This window comes from Ambystoma mexicanum, chromosome 8, assembly GCF_040938575.1.
Source record: "Ambystoma mexicanum isolate Mex_15411 chromosome 8, UKY_AmexF1_1, whole genome shotgun sequence".
NCBI classification, from domain to species: domain Eukaryota; kingdom Metazoa; phylum Chordata; class Amphibia; order Caudata; family Ambystomatidae; genus Ambystoma; species Ambystoma mexicanum.
The window spans coordinates 415,931,306-415,954,524 of record NC_090929.1 but is presented as its reverse complement, the minus strand read 5'-3'; the positions used below and the strand labels follow the sequence as shown (position 1 = coordinate 415,954,524).

The window sequence follows — 23,219 nt, the reverse complement described above, 5'->3', positions numbered from 1 at the left end:
GTATAAAAAACACCAGGTAGCGGTGATGGGTCCCATTCTGGGTCTAAGCACTTGTCCAAAGTCCCGTTGACGAAGACGCCATCGGAAAAAGCGACAGATAAAGACTCATGCCCGTTGATCAAAACCACGTCCGACTTGTCGAGAAGGTCATCTCTGACGACAGACAAACACAAATCCAAGTCGTCCACGAAGACCCCGTCTTTGTCTGCAAAAAGAAACACCATTCATCCTCGGAGTCTCACAGATCCTGTTCCGGACAAGAGTCGTCCACGAAGCACCCTACGACGACCAAATCATCGTCACCACCCACTCCGATGATGAAATCGACAACATTGGAACATCACTGTCGATGACCCCCTCACCGACGACCAAAAAACACAAATCTTCTGCGAATAAGGCCTTCAACCCCATCAACCACTATCACGAGTAAAACCACAGGATTACCTATGCAGGACAGTATATCATATGGCAAAGGACTACTAAAAACCCTGACAAGGGATCCTGTAGATCACAGACAGCTTCCTCTAGGTGTCTCTCCTATAAACTACCCCAACATCATGCCAGATTACATCTTACAGCATGAAATCACTTCAGATTTCGAGCCTCCAGCGGAGAAGTGCCCAGGGGTCACAGACTCCAATCCTGAGGAAGGCAGGTCCAAGTCTCATATTCAGGACAAACCCTCAGCTTGTTTACCATCAAGAGTTGAAGAAACACCTCTAAGAATACATAACATGCCACCTACTCTACCATCAACACCTTCAGGAATGGGAGGTATGACTCCACAATACCCCCTTCTAAATGTCAATTCTTGCTCTTCCTGCAAGTGCTTTCCACTGTACAAACACTGCTGGGACACCTCAGTGCCAGGCTTCCACCTCCTCAGCTGCAGCCAGTTCATCTATGCAGGAAAGTCCAGGGTACGCCAGGTCAGCAGCAACAAAGGGATACACAGCATTCTTCCAGGGACCAAGATAAATGTCCAAGAGCCCAATATCCTCCTACACCCCCACCGCCTCAAAGGGATTGTCCACGAATACATGAACAAAAAGAGGTGGAACTAGTAGATATAGACCAAGGCACAGGTCTAAGGGACACAAGCTCTACCGCCTCTTCATCTCCTTGCAGAGACGATATGTAGGACACGGATGACCGGGACCAAGGCATACAAAGTAGTCCTGCTCAACCCTTGCCTCCAGATGACATTGGGGCTTTCCACTCCATGGTATCTAAGGAGTGCATCAATTTTCTGAACCGGCACTCAAAGAGAGACTGGACAAAAAATGTAAGGCACCAGATACAACACCACAATGTCTCACCTCACAACCCACTCCAGAGTTGGTGGTGTCAGCAGCATCGGGTTGCAAGGCTCGTACGCAGCACAAATGCACCACTCCCCCAGACAATGAAGGCACAAAGATTGATGCCTTCGGTAATAAAGTGCTCACCATCGGAGTAACAACAGTCAAAGCAGCCAATGCCCTTGCAATAGTTGCTCGCTACGATAGAGAAATGTGGCATCGTTTGGCTCCTATATTAGAGCACTTGCCAGAGCAACAGAGGAAAGAGGCCATGACACTGTACGTGAAGGTGAGGAGGCTTCAAAACACAGTATAAACATTGCTGTGCAGCTCGCTGAAACGAGATTCAAAAAAATTGGCAACAGAAGGCAAGGATGGCTACGTTGCACCGATTTTCTGCAGGATGGACAACATAAGGTGGTTGACATGCTGTTTGAGGGAGAAAACCTGTTTGTTGACAAGATCAATGAGGCCCTCAAAACAATGAAAGCAGACTCTGATACTGCTAGATCTCCAACAACCTTACACGGCAGAGGGTATTTTAGTTCCTTTCGAGGTGCTTTGGGTAATTCTAGATTCTCGTCCTCAAGGGACAACAAAAATTACGGCACATCCGGATACTACTCTCAGGGATACAAGAGAAATTACCAGTCCTCCCAGCACATTAGGGAGTATCACCAGGGACAGCGCAAACGTGGATCAGCCACCTCTAAAAGGGGTAGACAGAACAAGGCCCAACAATGACTGCCTCAGGGACACAGAGGTGGGGGGAAATGTAGCATTTTATCTCAACAAGTGGCAAGCAATTACAAAAGACAGATGGGTACCAGATGCTATCCAGCACGGCCATTTGTTAGAATTCAAACGTGCACAGATTCCGTTGCCTCCAATAAAGGTATCACACCCGCACCTTCTAATTCTACATCAGGAAGTGCGTCAAATGTTAAAGAAGCAGGCAATCAAAAGAGTTCCCCATTCGGGAAAGGTAAAATGAGTATACTCCAGGTACTTCATCATCAAGAAACCAGACAGGAAGTGGTGTCCAATCCTGGACTTGCAAAATCTAAACAAAAACATAAAAATGCAAAAGTTCAAGATGGTGACACTTCAAGACGTCATAAAGGCCGTAAAACCCCACGAATATCTGGCGGCGTTAGACATCAAAGATGCGTACTTCCACATCTCGATACATACAAGACACCGTAAATTTCTCAGATTCAAGGTCGGCGAAAGCCATTACCAGATTCATGTACTTCCATTCAGCCTCAAATCAGCCCCCAGGATGTTCACAAAATGCCTAGCACCAATGGCAGCTTGTCTCTGAAAACAGGGCCACGACGTCTACCCATACCTAGATGACTGGTTGGTTCGAGGCCAACATATCAGCAAACCACGGTTTCTCTGAGACAAAAAGAAGCTCTTCTCCAACAATTGGGATTTGCAATAAATTATACCAAATCTTGCACAGTTCCTTCAAGATGTTTGGTGTTCCTGAGTGCTCAATTTCTCACGGACCAAAGCCTTGTCAAGCCCTCATCAGACAGAGTGAAAAAATTCATAACCCTGACAAATTTCTTCCCTCCAAACAAGCTAATCATGGTCTGCAAATACATGGCTCCACTAGGGACCATGTCGTCCTGCATTCCACTAATACCCAACTGCAGGCTAAAAATGCGACCAGTACAAAGATTTCTAGCTACCAGATGGTCCCAAACACACGGGTCCTGCTCAAACAGAATTACCATCACTCGGACTCTCTCAAACAAACTAAAATGCTGGCCAGTCCCTTACAACATCGCAAAGGGGATGCCCCTTGTAGAACCCAATTACCATCTCACGATCGTGACCGGCATTTCCCTAGCGGGGTGGGGAGCTCACCTAGACAAGCACCAAGTCAAAGACCTGTGGACCCCCGAAAGATCCCTCCTCCACATAAAGGTGTTGGAGCTGCGGGCAGTTCATTGGGCGATAAAGTCTTCCCTCCCACTGATCAGGAATTTAGTTGTGCGAGTCCTCACAGATAGCACAACTACAATGTTTTATCTGTGCAAACAAGGCGGAACGTGGTCAAACACCCTGGGCCTCATTATGACATTGGTGGTAGTGTAATACAGGCACGGCTGCGGCCGGTGTCATTTTTTTCCGGCACCCACGAATGGGCTATTACCGGGTCATTACGGCCCTGCCGGACCCAGTAATTGCCGATTTGCAGGTGCTGGAAAAAAGATGCTCCCCATTCCCATTCGGCCTCATAGGGATGCATGGGAATGGGGAGGTCGGATGCACCGGCACCGTTTAAAATGGTGCCGGTGCATCCGACATGCTGTCCTCGCGGGTACCACTCTGTCTGCCAGGTACGACCTGGTGGGCAGAAAGGCACCCGCAAGCACAACTCGTAGTTTGCTGGTCCGGGAACTACGGTACCGGCAAGATTACCGGTACCGTAGTTCCAAGACCGGCAAACTTATAGTGAGGCCCCCTGTCTCAAGAGGCGCAGACCATTTGGCACTGCTCACTTCACAACAATATTCTGTTGCAAGTCTTCCACCTCCTGGGAATACACAACAAACAAGCAGACACCCCCAGGAGGGATTTGTTGCAGTCCCACGAATGGCAACTACACAACAACCAAGTATCTAAAATCTTCTCAACATGGGGTCATCCTCCTCTGGACCTCTTCGCCACTCACACTCAGAGCAACAAATTGTGCAAGAAATTTGTGAGCAGGATCCCACATCCCGACTCTCAAGGGAACGAATTCTCGTTCCCATGGACTGGCATGTTCACATATGCGTTCCCTCTATTCCCACTCATCAGGAAAACAATCCAAAGGATACGCAAATATCACTGCAAAATAATTCTGGCAGCACCGTACTGCCCCAGTCAAACCTGGTTCCTGGACCTCCATCAACTGACGGCAGACAATCCAATTCATCTAGGATCTCACTCCAATCTCCCATCGCAGAACGACGGGGTGATTCTACATCACGACCCGGGCTCCCGCAAATTAACAGCGTGGCTCCTAATAACGCTGAATTTGGCCACTTAAATATCCTGCAAGACTGCCATCGCATTCTAGCTGCAGCTAGGGCTCCGTCCACTAACATCTCCTACAACCACAAATGGGAAAGTTTCTGTACATGGTGTGTGCAACAGCCCAACCTTCAACCACTGGCCATAAAACCTCAACAGGTACTTCCCTACCTTCTCAAATTGGCAAAAAGAAGGCCTAGCGATCTCCTCTATAAAGGTGCACTTGGCTGCCATCTCTAGATTTACAAGGAAAAGAGGGTTATCGCCTCTCTACAACAAGAGGCTAGTGAAACACTTCCTAAAAGGACTCTCGCACTTTTTCTCCAAAGAAAAGGATTCCACCATTATGGAGCTTGAATCTCATCCTGGCCGGTCTCATGAAAACTCCTTTCGAACCTCTATCAACAGCACACATCAAATTTGTTACCTGGAAAGTGGCATTCTTAATTGCTGTTACGTCCTCTAGACGAGTTACAGAAGTACAGGCTTTAGTGGTGGACCCACTGTATCTCAAAATGCGCAAAGGACAAGGTAATCCTTTCCATCAATCCTCACTTCATCCCAAAAGTGCCATATGAATTTCACAAAAATGCATCCATAACTCTGCCTACATTCTTTTAAAATGCCACTACCCCAGCGGAGAGAGCCCTACTCTCTCAGGACTTGAAAAGGGTGTTCAAATATTATCTGGACCGGACAAAATCATTTAGAACAACAAAACAGCTCTTTGTCGCCTTTGGCCCCTCAAACAAGGGAAAGGCCATCACAAAACAAGGCATTGCAAGGTGGATGTCCTCAGCGATTCCCTTCTGCCACACAAAGGCCAAAAGGCATCTGCAAACTGCGGCTAGAGCACATTATACAAGGGCCACAGCTGCCTCAGCGGCTCTCTGGATGGGAGTGCCCATCAAAGACATTTGCCAGGCGGCAACATGGGCAATGCCTCGCTGAAGACATGCAGATGGAACGCACAGTCCTCCAACAGCGGTTCCAGTAAGATAAACCCTGCAGCTTCCTGGGTATTTTCATGTACTTAGGTATGTTTACTTCTCGCATGAGTGCAGAAAAATGCAAAAGTTTCTATCCTTGTTTGCCTGGTTTATCTCCTCCTAACATGTATACTGCTATAAAATCTATTCACAGCATGTGAATCCATGAAAGATCCAATTCTGGAGAAGTGAGTAGTTTCTTACCTGTAACTCCATTTCTCCAGAGTTGATGTCTTTCATGGATTCACATGTGCCCTTCAGCCTCCCTCCTCCAGGCAAAACATCCTGTACAGGGGTTATTCTCCAGCTGGAGTGGTTAAAATCTGAGCGGAAGCTGCTGGGGGTGGAGCTATGCACTCAACCTCCTATTGGTGGGGACCAAAAGCACCTACAACGACGTCGATGGGACACTCAAGGTGTCACGTTTTTCCATACGAAAATTACTAAATCAAAGTAACCAGGGATTCCCAGCCTGACGACGGGGAATAGTCACAGCATGTGAATCCATGAAAGATACCAACGCTGGAGAAATGGAGTTACAGGTTTTCTATACTTATGCCAGGCCACTTGTGAGAATTTGTGTACATGTGCAAAGGTACACTGCCAGATTGTGTGCACCTATTCCAGGCTAGACTGTAGGTTTTGTGACCTTGTACCAAGCTAAACTTTGAGAGTGTATGTACAGGTTCTGTGCTACACTCTGAGGCTTTGTACACATGTGCCAATCACACTTTTGTTTTTATGAACTGATATGAGGTTACACCACGATATTGGCTACAACTGAGCCACACTATAGTTCTGCCTGCATGTGCGGATAGGGGTGTCCTCAATCCCTGGGAAAGGCAACGTGTCCACCTGTCGGCTTCACGTCTTTTGCTTCTTGTACAGAGCACTGATTCTCAACTGCACATCTTTACACAGCAGCCCTGGAGGTGGGGGATGTGCCACTGATCTCCGTGTTCCCAGAGAGCATCCCACAGCCAATGGAGAGCAGCAGCCACAGGGATCAAGTCATCGTACAGCTGCGAGATCTTCTGCATTACTGGGTCTTGTGGTCTACGGTGAAAGGACGATGGGCTGTCATGGGTAAGGCGCGCCAAACAGTTCACACCATGTGTTCTTCCATCTTAAAAGTTCAACAAATGTCAAACATGCCAGTAGCCAGTGCCCTCAGTGCTCGGTGACCCCTCTCCTCTCTGAACAGAGCCTGCTGTGGCTTTTTAGTGTGTGCAGAGTGCCTGCAGATCTGCAGTGGGTGCAAGGAGTCTGTTGCCTCGCAAGGAGCTCTCTCAGTTTCCGTTGTCTTTTTCGGTTGTTATATTGTGCTCCCTTTAGATAAATTGTACCAATTTAAGTAGGTCTCTTGTGCCTTCAAAGTTGATATATTGTGCCATCTTAGATTCTTTTCTTCTCCTCTAAAGTTGGCATGTTGTATATTTTGATGTTGTACCTCATGCTCCCTTAGATTATTGTCCTTTTGTTACTATTTGCCTTATGAAATGAGCGGCCCCTCTGAGATCACCATAGTGAACACTAAAATGTTGCTAGATAGTGCCCTCTTAGAAAGATTAATCTTGCCCTCTCAAGCGGGTGCATTGTGCCCTGTATAGTGTGCTCGCTCGCTTAGTTGTACAGTGTCCTCTGAGATGGATTGACTGTGTTCTCTGAGGTGGGTTTTTGAGGCAAAGTAAAACACAAGGGTGATCATATTCCAAATCACCAGCATCTAAATAAGGGTGCTAAAGACAGGTGTTAAGGTGTTATGCCTGTTTTGACATCTTTATTTATGCTCCAGAGCATTTTTGGGAGTTGTGAAGGCTTGGGAGGGGTGAAACAGGAGTTACATTTCTGCCTCCCCGTTTTCCCTCCGTCTCAAAAAACCACTTGGTTTTAGACCAGCCTGACATTTTCATGCTAGTAAACCCAATAGATTCTTATGGAATCCGCCTGCTATTCACACCAGCAAAGCGCACGCAGATGCAATAGGTTTCCATTGTGAATGCTGCCATGCATACTGGCTATTGATTGGTGTGTTGTGCTGATGAACCTGCACATTTGTTACCGTCTGTGCAAACATTAATAACTAACACAAAATAAAAAAATTAAAATAACAAACACAATTGCAGAACCTGCAGCTTGGCCCTCTGGTCTCCTACAAAGCCTGGCAGAAACCTGCCAACCCCTGTAGAGCCTAACCACATCCCTATCCCCCGACCCCCATATGGGCAATGCATCCCCAGCGTGATGGCGACATTCCGGCTAAAGACACACACAATGGCAATGCTTTTTTCCAAAGACCTGACGGCTCCCCACCTCAGGGTGCCCACAGCCCTCATTCTACTTTTCACCATGAATTAAAGTGGCAACCCTGCGCCCCTTCAAGATATCTGTGTTTTTTCTCTGCAGGCGTTTACTCTATGTTAAATTCAGGCAGTCTTAACTGTAACTGCAATACACACCGCATATACAAAGGTGTGCATGTGTATTCAGAGCTTTGTTTTGCACTTTCCAGTGCAAATGACGAAAATTGCCCCGAGGGAACCTGTTGTTTGCACCTAAGTGCAAATGTAACAGGTCCCATCTAGGCCATTTACGTCACAGAGGAAAATGCGACTCTGGTGTCACGAGAACGGCTGTGATGAACAAAAAAAGAAAGTAGAAAATGACAAAAACACACCAAATACCCAACAGCACACAAGAGAAAAGTTCCTCCTGCTCTAAGTCATCACCTCAAATAATCCCTCCATAACCAGCTGATCCAGCCAAAGCACATGCATAGCTGGTTGCTTGGCAACCCCATAGCTAATTGAAACTCCCCCAAATACATGTCTACTCCCACCAGGGTCGGACTGGGACAAGAAATAGGCACGGTCACCCAAATAAAAGTGGCCCACCCCTCGCCTCATGACCCTTGACCTCTGATGGCATTACCGGAAGTGGTCATTTGACCTCACTCCAAAGTGGCATCCTGGGAAGTGATAAAACACGACCTTTCACGCCTTGACAAAACAGGAAGTGGCATCACACAGCATTTTCCTCAAGTACACTAAATTACTGTGAATGCAAGCAGACGTGCAAGGCCAAATGATAATGTTATTTTATAGCACTTATGCTTAAGCTCTTTTTTATAGAACAAATATGCATACAAAATCACCCAACCTGTGTTGGTACTCATGTATCGACCTAAGAAGGATGAGAGGCTTTTTGAAAAATAAAAAAATAAAAATTTGAAAAAAGAAAAGATTTTTTTTAAAAAAAATTATTTTCTTCCAAACCTGCCCAGGCATTTCCAGAAACCGGCCCCCAGTACCCAGGGACGATTTCGGCCTGGCCACGGGGCGAAAGGCTGAGGGGCCAATCCGACCCTGACTCCCACAATAATGGCGATGTGAACACTTTCCCTGATGTCTAGTGATGTTTTCAAAACTGAAGATGACGAGGGCTGGTGCGAATCAAACAAAGGGCCTGAGAAAAAGAGGAAATTAAGAAATCCACAATAAGTGCAGGTAGGCAAATGACTAGAATGTTGACAGAAGATCAAGTAAGCCCACAATCTAGAAATAAGGCAAAAGGGCTAAGGCTAACATGGACACAAGTAGGGTTGTCAGAATAGATTGTGCAGTAGCATGTGGAGTGTTCCAAGTGCCGAATGGGATTACCACAATAAATGATCTCAGGCCCAAATAACAGCACAGACTCAGAGAATATGACAAAATACTACTTTATTCTCATTTCAATAAAGTAGGGAAACCTAGCGAACAAACAGATTGTAGCTCACACACTCTCAAATGCATTTCAGTTACGCGAGAGGCTATATACCTTAACATTCGTCAGCTATGATGTCATCCTACGTGGCAAACATTAAAACCTAATGGGTGGAGGGATTGGTTAAGGGAAACATATATACCTATAGTTTATATAAGTGTTAGTATTATCATTGGATGCCCCTTATCTGGTAGGCACGCCTTGACCCACCTGTAACTACGTAAAATACAGACTATAATGCAATACAAGCAGCAGATAGGCTTCTGCAACAATATATGGTCCATCATTATTTAGCCCTCATGATTGGTTGGCACTCTATAACCAACCTTGGATATTCGGCTCGACAGCAGCACGTAAACAACTGAAACCCAGGTGCAAGGGAACAACGTCAGACAACTGTCTTTCTTAGCTAATTAGCCTACCATCTCTCATCAGTTGGGCCCTAAGCCAATGCTTCTTATTTGTAGTTAACCTTGCTGCATGTTCTCTTCCCTGGACCTTTAAAGGGAGTGATGGTACATTGCTATCTTTGTGCAGAGTTTTATGAATAAGTCTTGTCTTCTGGTCTCACACCACATGTGAGGAGACCATGATTTTGTCCATGCTGTCCTTTTATTTAGTGCTATTTGATTCAATTATATTAGGTGCTATTACTCCTCTTGGCCTCTGGAGACTTGGTTGTTCCTTCTTGCATGCAGTTTCTACATCTTTGATTGTACAATACTTAATATAAGAGAAATATGTCCTACATACATGGCTAATCCTCTTTGCCTCCTTTCGTGCCTTGCAGTTGCTTCTTGCTCTGGCATCCTAGATCCTGTGACAAGCGAATACACTTTGTTTTTGCATGAATCTGTATTTCAGTGCCTGACAGCACTGCAGCCTTGGTTTCCCATCTCGAGGATTCTCATTTACTGTTATATGATGCCGACGTCCATTTTCTCAACATGGCTGATTTACTCGTGTTCTACTGACTACTTCAGCAAGCATCTATGTTTTCTTAACTGTCTTGCATTTCTGCGTATATATATCAATTATATCTCTTGTTACTTATCTTCTTAGTGTATATGGATTTCTTCATATTGAAATATGTGTTTACTTAGTTACTTTAATTAAATATTTGTTCTTCAGATATTCATGCATCAAGTTCAGTGTGTCCACATATCTTCTTTCTTCATGACGTCACTTCACATCTGTCAGACTTTACTTATAGTTCTTCTGTATACAGCAGTGTCTGCAGACTCATGTCTACCGCATCAGTTTGAGGGTACATTTGGTATGGTTGTCTGAGTGCATGACGCGTCTCATACCTTTGATGTGGTATTGGGACAATACCAGGTGTCATGCACAGTGTTCTCTTGCTGTTCTTCCAATATGACGGAGGTGAGGGGGTGGGCTCTATACATGATGTGTACATCTGCCTGTCTACAATAATATTAGGGAAGGCTCTGCAAAATATTACAGCAGCAAATTAATAAAATACACTTCTAATGTTTTAGTAGGCTTTCTCCTGTCATTGTCAATAACAAGCACTGTTTGTTAAATCCCACAGTTTTCTTTAATGGGAACTCTAGAACCAAAGTAAAGATAGCTATCTGTATGTGGCGTGTCATGTAGATCTATCTTTCTCTCTTTCCCTATCTCTGTGTCTGTTTCACCTCGAATCCCCTCTTTGTCTGTCTCTGTCTATCCCTTTTTGTCTTAATCTATATCTATGTCTTTCTGTGGGCGAGAGTTGTGTTGTCAGGGGAACGTTTGCTAGGGCCATCCCAGTCATTGCTGACAGCAGTGCGACTTGGGAGAAAACACAAACATCTTAAAGGGGCGGGGGTTGCTGCTGTTATTAATGGTTAAAAGTAGAATGAGAGCTGCTGAGGCAGCCCCGTCCCCCTCTCCGGGCCATCTTGAGTGGGGATTGGCCAGGTGTTTGGAGATATGCATTGTCTTTGAATACGTTCTGCAGACATGTCACCATTACACTGAGGGTGCATTGTCCGTATGGGTCGAGATGACAGGAATGTGCCTGGGATCTAGATCTGGAAAACCTTGTAAAGGAACAGACTGCAGAGTCAACAATTGTGTTTTTTTTGTATTGTATTAGTGTTTGTGCACACTGTAATGCGACATTTCAGCAGCCCCTACCAACCAATACATGACCAGTATGCAAAATTATACATCATCTTGGTGCTCACAGCAGAAACAGATCATTGGTTTAGATCTCAGGGTGAGCATATCTGTGTGTATGGGGCTGTGTGAATGCCCACTCGCCAACCTATAGACATGCGTAGAGAATTATACAGACAATGGGTATTAGTATGCAGACAAGAAGCCTCATCAAATTAAGATGTCTCCAATTAAACACAGAGGAGCTCATCAGGAACTGTATAGGGTGAGTATGGAAGAAATCTAAAGAAAATCAATTGAGCATATATTGGGAGAAGAAAAACAGAAGCTGTGAATACCACCACTCGAAGGAGCAAGAGAGGGTGAGGACTCACAGCCTGCTAGGCTTGGCTGAGATCAACTGTAAGCTTGAACACTTCCTTCTATTGTCTTGAGAAGGCAAAGCCACTGCAAAGCCACGGAAGGGAAGTGAACTATTTACTACTGTGAAGTAAGGTCCGAATATTCTCAGAAAAGGCAACTAAATTTCACGTAACCTTCTTCGAAAGCAAAGTAAAATCAGCACTGTTAACGATTTTATTTATTTGGCCCATAGGCATAGAAGCACTGAAAACTAAGACAGACAAACGAGTACATCAAGCAGGGAGTGTCGATCTGGTATTCGGTTCTGATAGGGAGAGTCGATCTGGTATTCGGTTCTGATATTCAAGGTCAGAGACAGTATGACAAAAAGACTGGTTTTTAGGTTGTGTTTGAAAGCCGCTAGAGAGGAGGAAGCCCTTGGGCCAGGTGGCAGGGTATCCCACAAACTTCGAGGTGCAGGGGTAAAAGATCCTTCCGACACAGGTGGACTTTGAGGTAAGGAGAAAACACACATTATTTGACCTAAGAGTTCCCCTGTTAGCAAGCTAAGTCAACCTTGTGGATAGATAAACTGGGTATTTCACATGAAGACAGGTACGGGTAATGCACAAAGTCTGAAATGTGATGCGTCTGCCAGTAGTCAGCCAATGTAGGGATCTCCTGGCGTTATATGATCGGATTTCCGTAACTCCAATGCCACACAAACAGCATTATTTTGCATGACCTAAAGTCTGTTTATTTCACCCCTTTGAATAACCTGCAAAAGGCTAGAGCCGTAATCAAGGTGTGCTCCAATAATGGCACAAGCTAGATTGGCGCAACTAGGGAAGTCCAGAAAAGGTATTGCTTGCTATAGTAAGAAGTGCTTGAAATCAGGCTATTGATGTGAGCCTTCATGCTGAGCTCTTGATCAAGAACTACTCGAAGAGTCTTGACTTTTGGTAGGGTAGCCAGAGTGCACTCTGCGATATAAAAGGAGTGACAGGCAGTGTCCAGCTTATGCAGCTTATGTACTGTGCCGGTGATCATGATCTCCGTTTTGGTATTATTAAGTGCCAGCCCATTGTCAATCATCCACATGTGGATAAGGGTGTAAATGGCATTGATTGTAACAGTGTCAAGACTGTGGTTGCCTGAGAGTGGTACACTATGCCCTCTGCATCCAACAGCTCAAAAGGAGGAATGGTAAAGATGTTAAATACAGTGGGTGGAGCGGGTGTGAACGACTATGGCCGTCCACCGTTTCAGCGGAGAAGGAGCAGCAGCTTGGCGGGAAAGTCTGGAAAGCCCGGCTGCGAGCATCCTCAGGAAATAAGCCCAAGCAGCAGGGGCCACCCCTCGGGAAAAGTGAAGCAGAAGTGCCGACCCAACTGCAGGGGACGGGACCGAGCGTTGGCAGCGAGCTCGGAGTGGGCTCTGAGCAGGCACCGAGGCAGTGGGGCAGAGCAAGTGGAGCAGGTCCGGGCTAGACTGGAGGCTGCCCCAGCAGGGGAGGAAAGGACTGGTGCTCCACAAGACCCACAATGACACCAGTGGACAGGCAGTGGTAGGCGGAGCGCCTTCACAGAGGAGCCAGAGCTGGGGCATGTCTAAGCAGGCCACCCAGTGAGGAGAACCAGCGGGAAGGCTCGGACCGGGCAAAGGGGTCATAACTCACCAGCAGGCAGACAGCAATGCAGGCCCCACCCCTGGTAAAAGGTGGCAATGACTCTGGAAGCCCCCCTAATGTTGGGGGGCATAGGCTGCACACAAGGTCAGAGCGCTTTGGGGGGTCAATGTTGGAGGGCCTCCAAGCAGACATTGGGAGGGCGCCCCGTCTGCACAAGCTGGGCTGAAGGGAGGAATCAGGGTAAAGGCCAGACTGGGAGTGGGAGGAGGCAGAGGCAACCGGGAACGCGCACAGCATTTAGGAGGCCAGCTCTGGGGCACACCTTTAAGGACCATCAGAGACGTTCCCCTGTGGGCATATGCTGTAGCAGTGCACCAGCCAACAGAAAGAAGAAAGGTGGAGGGAAGAGCAGGCAGCGTTGGAGGGAAGAACCTCAGTAGCACAGGCTGCACCCCTCTATGGATGGTACCCTGAGTGCCTTGGGCAGGTACAGAGTGGATGTCGAAGCCCAAAGGGAGGACTGCGAAGCAGGCCCCGTTTGACACGGGGGGCATCCTCCCCACCCCATGGGTTACTGCGGGGGAGGCACAAGGGCCTGCAAAAGTGAACAGAGTCATGGAAGCAAATAAAGAACCAACGGGAGCCGTGGGGGAAGAGTCCTTCTCCCACCTAGACCTTCATGACGATTGCATGAACCTACATACATCCCTTACAAAGACTTTCCTGGAACAATTCCAGTTGATGAGGACGGACCTCAACACGTCATTGTCAGAACTGGGGGAGAGGTTGGACGTCCTCGAAAGGGGTCTACAGGAGGTGGATAAGGACACCAAAGCACAAGGTGAGGCCATAGAACGCCTCAAGATGGCCACAAAAATCTTGGAAGTCCAGATGGAGGACAAGAAGAACAGATCGAGGAGGATCAACATACTGTAATCTGTGGTGGACAAAGACCTGCGTGGAGAGGTTAGGAAGATTTTGCTGACATTTTAGGGGACACAACCCCAGAGGAAATGTAACTGGACGGAACCCATAGGATGGGAAGAGTGCAAAGGGCTGCAGGAGGAAGGCAGAGAGATGTGCTGGCATCTTTTTCCCAGTACGCACAAAAGGAGGTGGTGCTAAGGGCATTAAGGGCAAAAGAGCCGGTGAGATATCAAGACACCATAACATTGCTATACCAGGACCTGGCAGGCAGCACACTGATAAAATGGTGGCATATGGGCCCGCAAAGGCATTTGGCATAAATGGACATTCGCCTTTGGACTAGTATTTGAATGGGGGGGGTGGAAAATTACCTCACATCAGTCCAGTAGGGGATCGACTTCTGCAACTGGAGGAAGCTCAGAGCAGTCTAGGAGATCCCCTCCCCCAGCAGGAGAGCTGACTGAGACCCAAGCCATGACAGTGGACAACGGCAGGAGAGGGACGCAGGAGAGGCCCAACCTAGAGGGCCCACGCCCACGAGCAGGGGAAGATGCAGGGGCGAAGAATTGAAAGTGGTGATTCCCCACACAATAAAAATATCTCAAAGAAATAGACACTGATGGACTCACCCTAGTAGGGAATGAGACCAGGAGAGATTGCAAGTGAGTAAAAGATATTCTTTATATAAAGATAGAGTGGGGCATGCAGAAGACTCTGCTACTCCGAGAGCGCTTTACCAACATTACAGAAAGATCACGTTATAAGCCCAAAAGGTGTCATCTATGATGTGTTCTATACGGGTTACATGAATACATTTCATTGGTAATCTGAACAAGGCATTATACAATGTGTAGTAGTGCTGCTGCTGCATTGGCTTGGGTTGAACATGTTGCTTCTTGAAGCATGTGGGGCAGCTGGGCTCATCAGGTGTGAAAACAAAATCAAAATATCGAGGCTGAGTACCCCAAAAGGAAATACACCGAACATGGGTTACAAAGGAATATACAAAGTACTTTATTTTATACTGAATCCAGTTACAAAAACAGAGCAAAATCGGATAGCTATCGGCCCTCAGTACAACACAACGAACTGCAGCGTGGTGCAATGTGTTCAGTGAGAGACGCTGTACATTAGAATGCATTCGCTTTTTATACACTTTGTGGGCACGATGTCCAGCCCCATTTCTGGTTAATATTCCACATAATACATCACCAATCTAGGGTTCGTGCCAAGTCACAAACAACCGCATATAACTGGTTTGCCTTTAATACATGTATCAACAAGCCTATGCAATAACTGTGTGATCTTGGATTTTCCATGCTAGTCTTCTTAAACATAAATACAATGCGGTAAAACAAGTGTTCTATGTTCAGTATTTGAATACATTGTTTTTATAGTATACTCGTGGCTTAGTTTCTTTACACGAGTAATCCCTTACACACAAGTCGACGAACGACAAGGTCTCAGTTCATGATCTCAACAAGTGGCCTGCAGGCAAGTTACATATTAGCTATGTACAGAAGTCAAGACGGCCATGTTGTATTTTGGAATGACATCGTCCACCATTTTAACTCACAGGGTGACTTTTACAAAGTGAATCCTAAAATGGCGGATGAACCTATATGGCGGCTTACATTGATTTTAAGGTCAGGACCTTGCAACACGGATTCTTTTGCAAGCGACTTTCGGGCAGCTTGGCGTAGGCCAATATACATATATTTATTGCAATAGGAGGCACGATATAATTTCCTTTTTGACAAACCCTCCTTTTGGCCTATGCCAAGTGCTAAAACTACTTTGGATCTCCTTGCAAATAACTCCATGCATCTGTCTTGATATTGGGCAAAATCTTCCTCGGGGCCAGCCCTTTGAGAGCAAAAATACCCAATTCAGCCCAAAATACAGGTTCTATTGTGCTGAGCAGTGATCTCATGCAAGTGACAAATGACACCCTCAAAGTGTTATTAGCATATTTATTCTAAGCAGTGAATTTCATATACATTTGGGATTCAAGTTACAGAATATTACAAAGCATAACACTTAGAGCAATGCAAAATATAGTGAAACATGGAACTTAGATAAACATAGAGAAACATAGAGAAATATAGAGAAACATAGAGAAACACAGTCTTACGTCCCTTTAATCAGCACTGGGGAGACCTTGGGCCCTCATAAGCTAGCTGTAAACAAGCCCCGCTCAGAGGACAATGCTGAAGGACACCGTATGAGCCAATGCCGGGCACCTGTTTCTGCACGAATCAAGTCCACAGGCGATCTCCCCCTGATCCATGTGTGCATGGATATTTTATAACTTCTTGCTGTCAGTCACCATGACGCACAGTTCCAGAACTTTCCCTGTGCAACTGGCTCATGGAAAAAACCCAGCTCTCTCTGAGATGCTCCCTGCTCGCTCCTACCCCCTCCCTTGTTCCCATCTGCGCTGGCTGAGGAATGTCTTATCAGTACCTTCCCAGAGAAAAGGAAGATTAGCTTGGAGCCAGGGCTAACGTTAGTGAGGCTGAATATTCTAAGGGAAGCAGGGATGTATTAACCCCATCTGCAAGCTCTAAAAGGCATGCACTCATAGCTTAGTGTTTATAGCGCTTAAGACTGGCTATCTAAGCGCTATATAGGTGCCATGATGTTCCAAACACTCCAAAAACCTATTAGCTACATAGCTGGGGGCCCTCCCTGCCTGTCATATTCCTTGTAGCTCACTACTGCATAATGGAAGTGCTACAACAGACTACTGTCAGCATTTTTAGCACATACTTTGAATACACTATTGGCTTTCAGCGGCTAATGCTGTCATCTAAAGCCCTGATTGGCAAGGTTGCAATTTCGTGTATCACTACATTCCACCCCTATTCAACGTGTGTGCGACAAAATGCTGACTAATACCTATCAATATAGTATTTAGTGCAGCGATAAAGACCTTGGGGCTTTGCAAGAGGTTTAAGCAAACTATCTTCTAGCGGTTAGTTAGCGTGGCATGCAAGGTAAAACACTACCTAAACAAAAATGTACACAAAGTGAACAGTGACATATACCCTTGCCAGAACCTGGCCTACACAAAAATACCTACGCCAAGTGAACATGGACATTTACTCTAGCCAAAACCTGGCCTACACAAAAATACCTAAATCAATTTTGTATAACTGATTGTCAGTTAAAAAGCAGCATGCAGTTAAAATGTCAAGGCAATCCAGTGTAGTCTAATCTACAATGCACTATTGCATTTATGTATGGTTACCAATTCTAAAACCTGGCAGCCTTTCACCCTAAGGGCCTACCCTCCCCCTGATCCCAGGGCATTCAAGCGTGACTATGGGCTGTGTGACTAGACACTTCCCCCAGGTAGGTGGAACCCAACCAGAAACCATCTAATTTCGTGAACAAGGTGAACCCATGGGCACCAGGTTGTCTAAATAAAAACAATTCTACTAATTTACATCAAAGCATGGCATGTGTTATTCATGCAATCAAAAGCAAGCAATTCAATCCATATGTATGCTGGTAACTGTAGCTCTGCGTGCCAGTGTGTGGAGGATGGTCGCCCCCACCCAGTAAAAAGCCAACACCTGCTGATTTAACAATGTTTGCCATACAATGCATTGTGTGTATTTAGCAGTCTTGTTGACCTGCCCTATGGCAGACAAAAATGTCTTCATGTCTAAAATTCTGTTATCTTCAATTGGCTGTCAATACTTGTAGCAGTGCTGGGCATATCAATGGGCCCCACTAGGCCAGAAGTTCTATAGCAGAGCTGGCATCAGAACCCATAGTGGCTAGCTTATAGTGCACAGTTTCTATGTCACAAGCATATAAAACTCCTGCAATTAATGAATCTAGCTCCCTAGCTACACGCACTCTAGTGATGGGCCATAGAAATGGACTCCATTAGTAGCAGCTTGGTAGTACTAAGGAAACATTGCCTCATGATAAATCTATGTCTAAGTGTAGCACTGTAATAATGAAGGTGTGCATTACCAGTCTACAATTTACATGTTGTCTTACTACTGGAAAATCTAACAGGTTCACAGTGTCTACCTTCTGTGACTTGGAGAATACCCTTCTTCAAGTGGGATATCTACCATATACAATATTAACTTTAGCCACAAACACCATACTACTATCCGGCAGTGGCTGTTTCATCACACCATGGAAAAAATTCATTTAGTCAAGTTATAGTTCATTAAATCTTGGCGAGAACACTCGCTGCAGTTCTTGGTCAGAAAAACATCACATTAGACAAATTAAACAAATGGTATCCATTCAGTGACAAAAGATGCCTGACAATGTGCCAGGCCAGTACACTAGCAATTCCATGTGGATACTCATTTGTAGCGCTTTTCCAAAGAATTATTCCAAATGTTTACAATCAAAAGGTGACTCTTTGCATTAGTGTGCTGGAGACAGCTGTCCCCACAAAAACATGAAACTGGTTGGTTTAACAAAAAACCGTGTCACACTCTGTGTCATAAAATCAAACATCAAGTCAGTCATGGTTTCATTTACCTGCCTTAAGCTGGCTGTAAAAGTATCCAGTGTTTCAAAGATTACCATTTCAAATTATAGCTCATACACTTGGCAGCATTACTTCAATTAAGAATCTTAACCTACGCACAGGTGACTTTGATGTGCGCACCCATCTTATCTCAAAATAAATTACGCTCCTGCTTGCATAATTCTGCTGCCCCAACAGTTCATAAATCATTCTCCTGCCTACGTGCAATGTAGAATATTTTTTTTTTTCAAAAAACAAAACATCTCTGGTTAAAGCCATTCAGTTGGAAGAGTAAAACCATTTGGTTTTTTCAGATTCATCTCAACAGTGCATTTAAAAACCATTTTTCAATGTGTTAGCATTCAATTGCTGTGTCACACAGCTGTATGTGGTGCCTGATGTTACAGTCCACAATTCATTGTCCATAGTCCTTTAAACAAGAAAGGGCAAAACATGTCATTTAAATGTGTAGCATCAAATACTTGATAATTAGCCAAGTCTGCACCGTGCCAGTTCAGCAAAAGTTATTACTCTGTTGGACACTATTCGCAGGTTACAGCATTGAGTGCGGTGCAGGGCACGTTAAAGTTGAAATAGCATGTCGCAGTGGCTCGCTTTCTCTGAGAATGCGTCTGACCCTTCTTTGATCAGTGTCACCCACAAACTGCATATTATTTTCCTATATTATGAAATGTCTTGTCGTGCTTTGCCTAGGCAAAATACAAACAGAAATGTTAGGATGTCATCAAAACTTCAATATCAGCGTTATCCACCCCTTCCCATAATACCACCCCCATCTTCAAAAAGTCTCATCAGGTAACTACACACTTTGTCATTGCTACTGCAATTATTTATCACCTTTCTGCATGTTTCTGGGGGCTTATTTACACTCAACCATACGGGGTGTAACTGCCTAATCACAAACTCATTTGTGCAATGCAATCATAGCTGGTCAATGGTACCTCAGACTGATCTGTGCTTTTACAAAGCCATATAGTAAGTACCCAGGTCGCACAATGCTTTTCTTTTTCACCAAAGCGATCACCAATGCCAGGCGCCAACTTGCTTCCAGTGTCTTTTCAAGTCTCTGGTTTTTTCACTTGTCATTTTTTCAAAGGGCGTTTGCTGTTTTTGAACCACTCCTTTGAGTGCGATAGTCTGAGTCAGTTTCTTTTGTTGCTTCAACAAATCATTCATTCTTGCACTAAGCCGTGTGGCTTCTGGATCATGGCTAATGTGCAGTGTTCATGTTGTACTTCAAAGCCCCGCTCTGCATGTTGTCTCTTGCAAAACGGCTAAGCACTTTTGTCAGTTTTGCTTCCATCTGGAAGGCCATAATGTCTTTGTCAGTTACTCCATCCCTGGCAATGTAGCTTGCAGTTTGCCAGATGTGTATTTTCTCTTCTCAAAGCGCCTAGAGGTTTCTTCTCCAGTGCACAGCGCTTTACTTCAGTTCACATCACATGGAGCATTGGAATGCAGCTTGCACAGTAATGTCTGTTGGAATGGGCAGCTGTCTTTTCTTGGCCCATTCACAGATGCATAGGTAAATGTTCAGATGTGATGTGCCCGTCTGCCATCCTGCATGAAGCCTTTGCTCCGTACCACAGTTTACTAGGCAAATTCTTTACTTTTTGAACAGCTCTCTGTTTTTGCTCCCCCTTCCTCAGGAATGCAGGCATGTTTATCTTTCGTGTGCACCTGGCAGCGCCATTAGCACGCAGCTTATCTCTTTTGCCTATAACTCTTATACTGTGGCGGCTTCACTCGTTTCAGACAATTCATCCAGATTAACTCTTTCTTGTACTGTTTCTGCTTTTGTTTGCCTTCACGCACCTCGCCCAAGACAGCTTCAAGGCACAAGCTCTGCACACACAGCAAGACTCTTGTTTTCAAAAGCGGCACTTTTCTTGTCATTTTTCTACTCCATGTAATTTTGCAAAATGTCAAAGCGTCTTTTTTTTCTTGTAATGTGCGATCTTTCAAGAGAACTCACAACCCATTAAATCTTTGTGCTATCTTATCACACACAGATGTTTCATTCTGTTGTACCATTGCCAAACTATAACCACTCAGTTCAGTGCATTTAAAAAATAAAAATGCCATATTTAGTGCAGCTCCCTGCACGTTTTTTTTCCTGCAAGAACAACCCACACTCTATTGCTTGTGGGCTGTTTAATGTGTCAACAACATTTTTCCCCATGTATCACAGTCAACAGGTCACTATTTTCAAAGCATACATCACTTTTATAAGGCAACAGCACAAATCCATGGCATAGCATGGGATCAAAAAATACTCCAGGGGCAATTTAGAAAAATATAAATTGTTTTTCCCCCCAACCATTGCAAGCTGGTTCTGCAATTTCAAATCAGTACACAAAAATCGAAAAATCCAAATAACATTCACTCACTTTCCTTTTAAGTGAGTCTCTCACCCAATATAAGCATGGCACAGCCTAAAATGCAATATAACCATTTTAGTGTGTTTCCTTTAAACAGAATTTGCCACCATTAGCACATGGAATTTTACAGTTGCCAAAAGAAAGAAAAAACTCTTTAGGCTCTCAGCACAGATGTTACTCATTCTCCTAAGCATGGCTCATTCCCCTTCCTCATTATTCAGGAATGCCAACCCTTCAAAAGCATACATCAAAAAAGACGAACCTTCGCCTCCGAACATTACAGCCCCCACTCGCTAGCACACTGGGGCTGAGTCAATGGTTAAATTACTATTCACAATTTGCATGTCAAATTCTTGCAATTATTTTTTTTTTCCTGCCCTCATGACAGAATAGAGATGAGAACTCCGTCTCATTATGCATTCCAAATTACAACTTTAAACTTGGGAAACCACATGATAAAATTCTTTTTCTAATTGAGCATACATCTTTCTTAACCATTCATCGGAGTGCTTTAAACAAAGCCATTTCCCGCTCGTTTATTGCCTTGTACTCCCTGGCACCAATCCCATGAAGGGAGTCTTAACCACACAAGCTATCGGCCACGGCAAGCCGACACAACATTGCTGCCTTTTGAAGTCTCAGAGCTGCAGTGAGACCATCAAGGAAATGCGACAGCCTGCTCCCCACTCTACACTGTGTTCTCTCACACCATTTGTCATGTCAGCATGGCACTGCTCTTCACAATCCCACAAAGCTGCCACCAAATGTCTTGATATTGGGCAAAATCTTCCTCGGGGCCAGCCCTTTGAGAGCAAAAATACCCAATTCAGCCCAAAATACAGGTTCTATTGTGCTGAGCAGTGATCTCATGCAAGTGACAAATGACACCCTCAAAGTGTTATTAGCATATTTATTCTAAGCAGTGAATTTCATATACATTTGGGATTCAAGTTACAGAATATTACAAAGCATAACACTTAGAGCAATGCAAAATATAGTGAAACATGGAACTTAGATAAACATAGAGAAACATAGAGAAATATAGAGAAACATAGAGAAACACAGTCTTACGTCCCTTTAATCAGCACTGGGGAGACCTTGGGCCCTCATAAGCTAGCTGTAAACAAGCCCCGCTCAGAGGACAATGCTGAAGGACACCGTATGAGCCAATGCCGGGCACCTGTTTCTGCACGAATCAAGTCCACAGGCGATCTCCCCCTGATCCATGTGTGCATGGATATTTTATAACTTCTTGCTGTCAGTCACCATGACGCACAGTTCCAGAACTTTCCCTGTGCAACTGGCTCATGGAAAAAACCCAGCTCTCTCTGAGATGCTCCCTGCTCGCTCCTACCCCCTCCCTTGTTCCCATCTGCGCTGGCTGAGGAATGTCTTATCAGTACCTTCCCAGAGAAAAGGAAGATTAGCTTGGAGCCAGGGCTAACGTTAGTGAGGCTGAATATTCTAAGGGAAGCAGGGATGTATTAACCCCATCTGCAAGCTCTAAAAGGCATGCACTCATAGCTTAGTGTTTATAGCGCTTAAGACTGGCTATCTAAGCGCTATATAGGTGCCATGATGTTCCAAACACTCCAAAAACCTATTAGCTACATAGCTGGGGGCCCTCCCTGCCTGTCATATTCCTTGTAGCTCACTACTGCATAATGGAAGTGCTACAACAGACTACTGTCAGCATTTTTAGCACATACTTTGAATACACTATTGGCTTTCAGCGGCTAATGCTGTCATCTAAAGCCCTGATTGGCAAGGTTGCAATTTCGTGTATCACTACAGCATCATCGTCCATGCACCCTGAATCACTGTCAGAAATATCTATTGCCATTAGGTCATTTGTTAAAATTTCTTTCAACACATATTCTTTGGATGTTTTGTGTGGGGCATACACTTTATGTCCTATCAAACCTATTGCTTGTGCGCAACATCCCCCTAGCATCAAACACATACCAGGTAGACACTGACTACAGCAACAAAGAAACAACAGGATTCCCAAAATAATCAGCAAGACCGAAAGTACCTTCCAACCCCAAGATCGCAAGAAGTCCCAGAACCAAGCGCTAAGATCCCAGTTTCCCTCGGGAACATGCACTTCGGAACTAAGGACGTGCAGATTCTGTATTGCCTTGAAAATAGTTGGGGAGGAATCTGGTACGAAAACACAGCAAGCGGACCCCACTAATT

At 45.0% G+C, this 23,219-nt stretch overlaps 1 protein-coding gene across 3 annotated transcripts in view; it reads left to right on the top strand.

Annotated features, from left to right (window-relative positions):
- The window catches only part of DISP3 (dispatched RND transporter family member 3), a 355,755-nt gene that overhangs the window by 171,639 nt on the left and 160,897 nt on the right, over positions 1 to 23,219 (top strand). For 2 of the 3 annotated variants that reach the window (XM_069609930.1, XM_069609929.1), the window contains exon 10: positions 6,245 to 6,409. In XM_069609930.1, coding sequence (XP_069466031.1) covers positions 6,245 to 6,409 — 165 coding nt within the window. The remainder of the gene's footprint in view (positions 1 to 6,244; positions 6,410 to 23,219) is intronic. The other variant, XM_069609931.1, reaches the window with a different exon arrangement.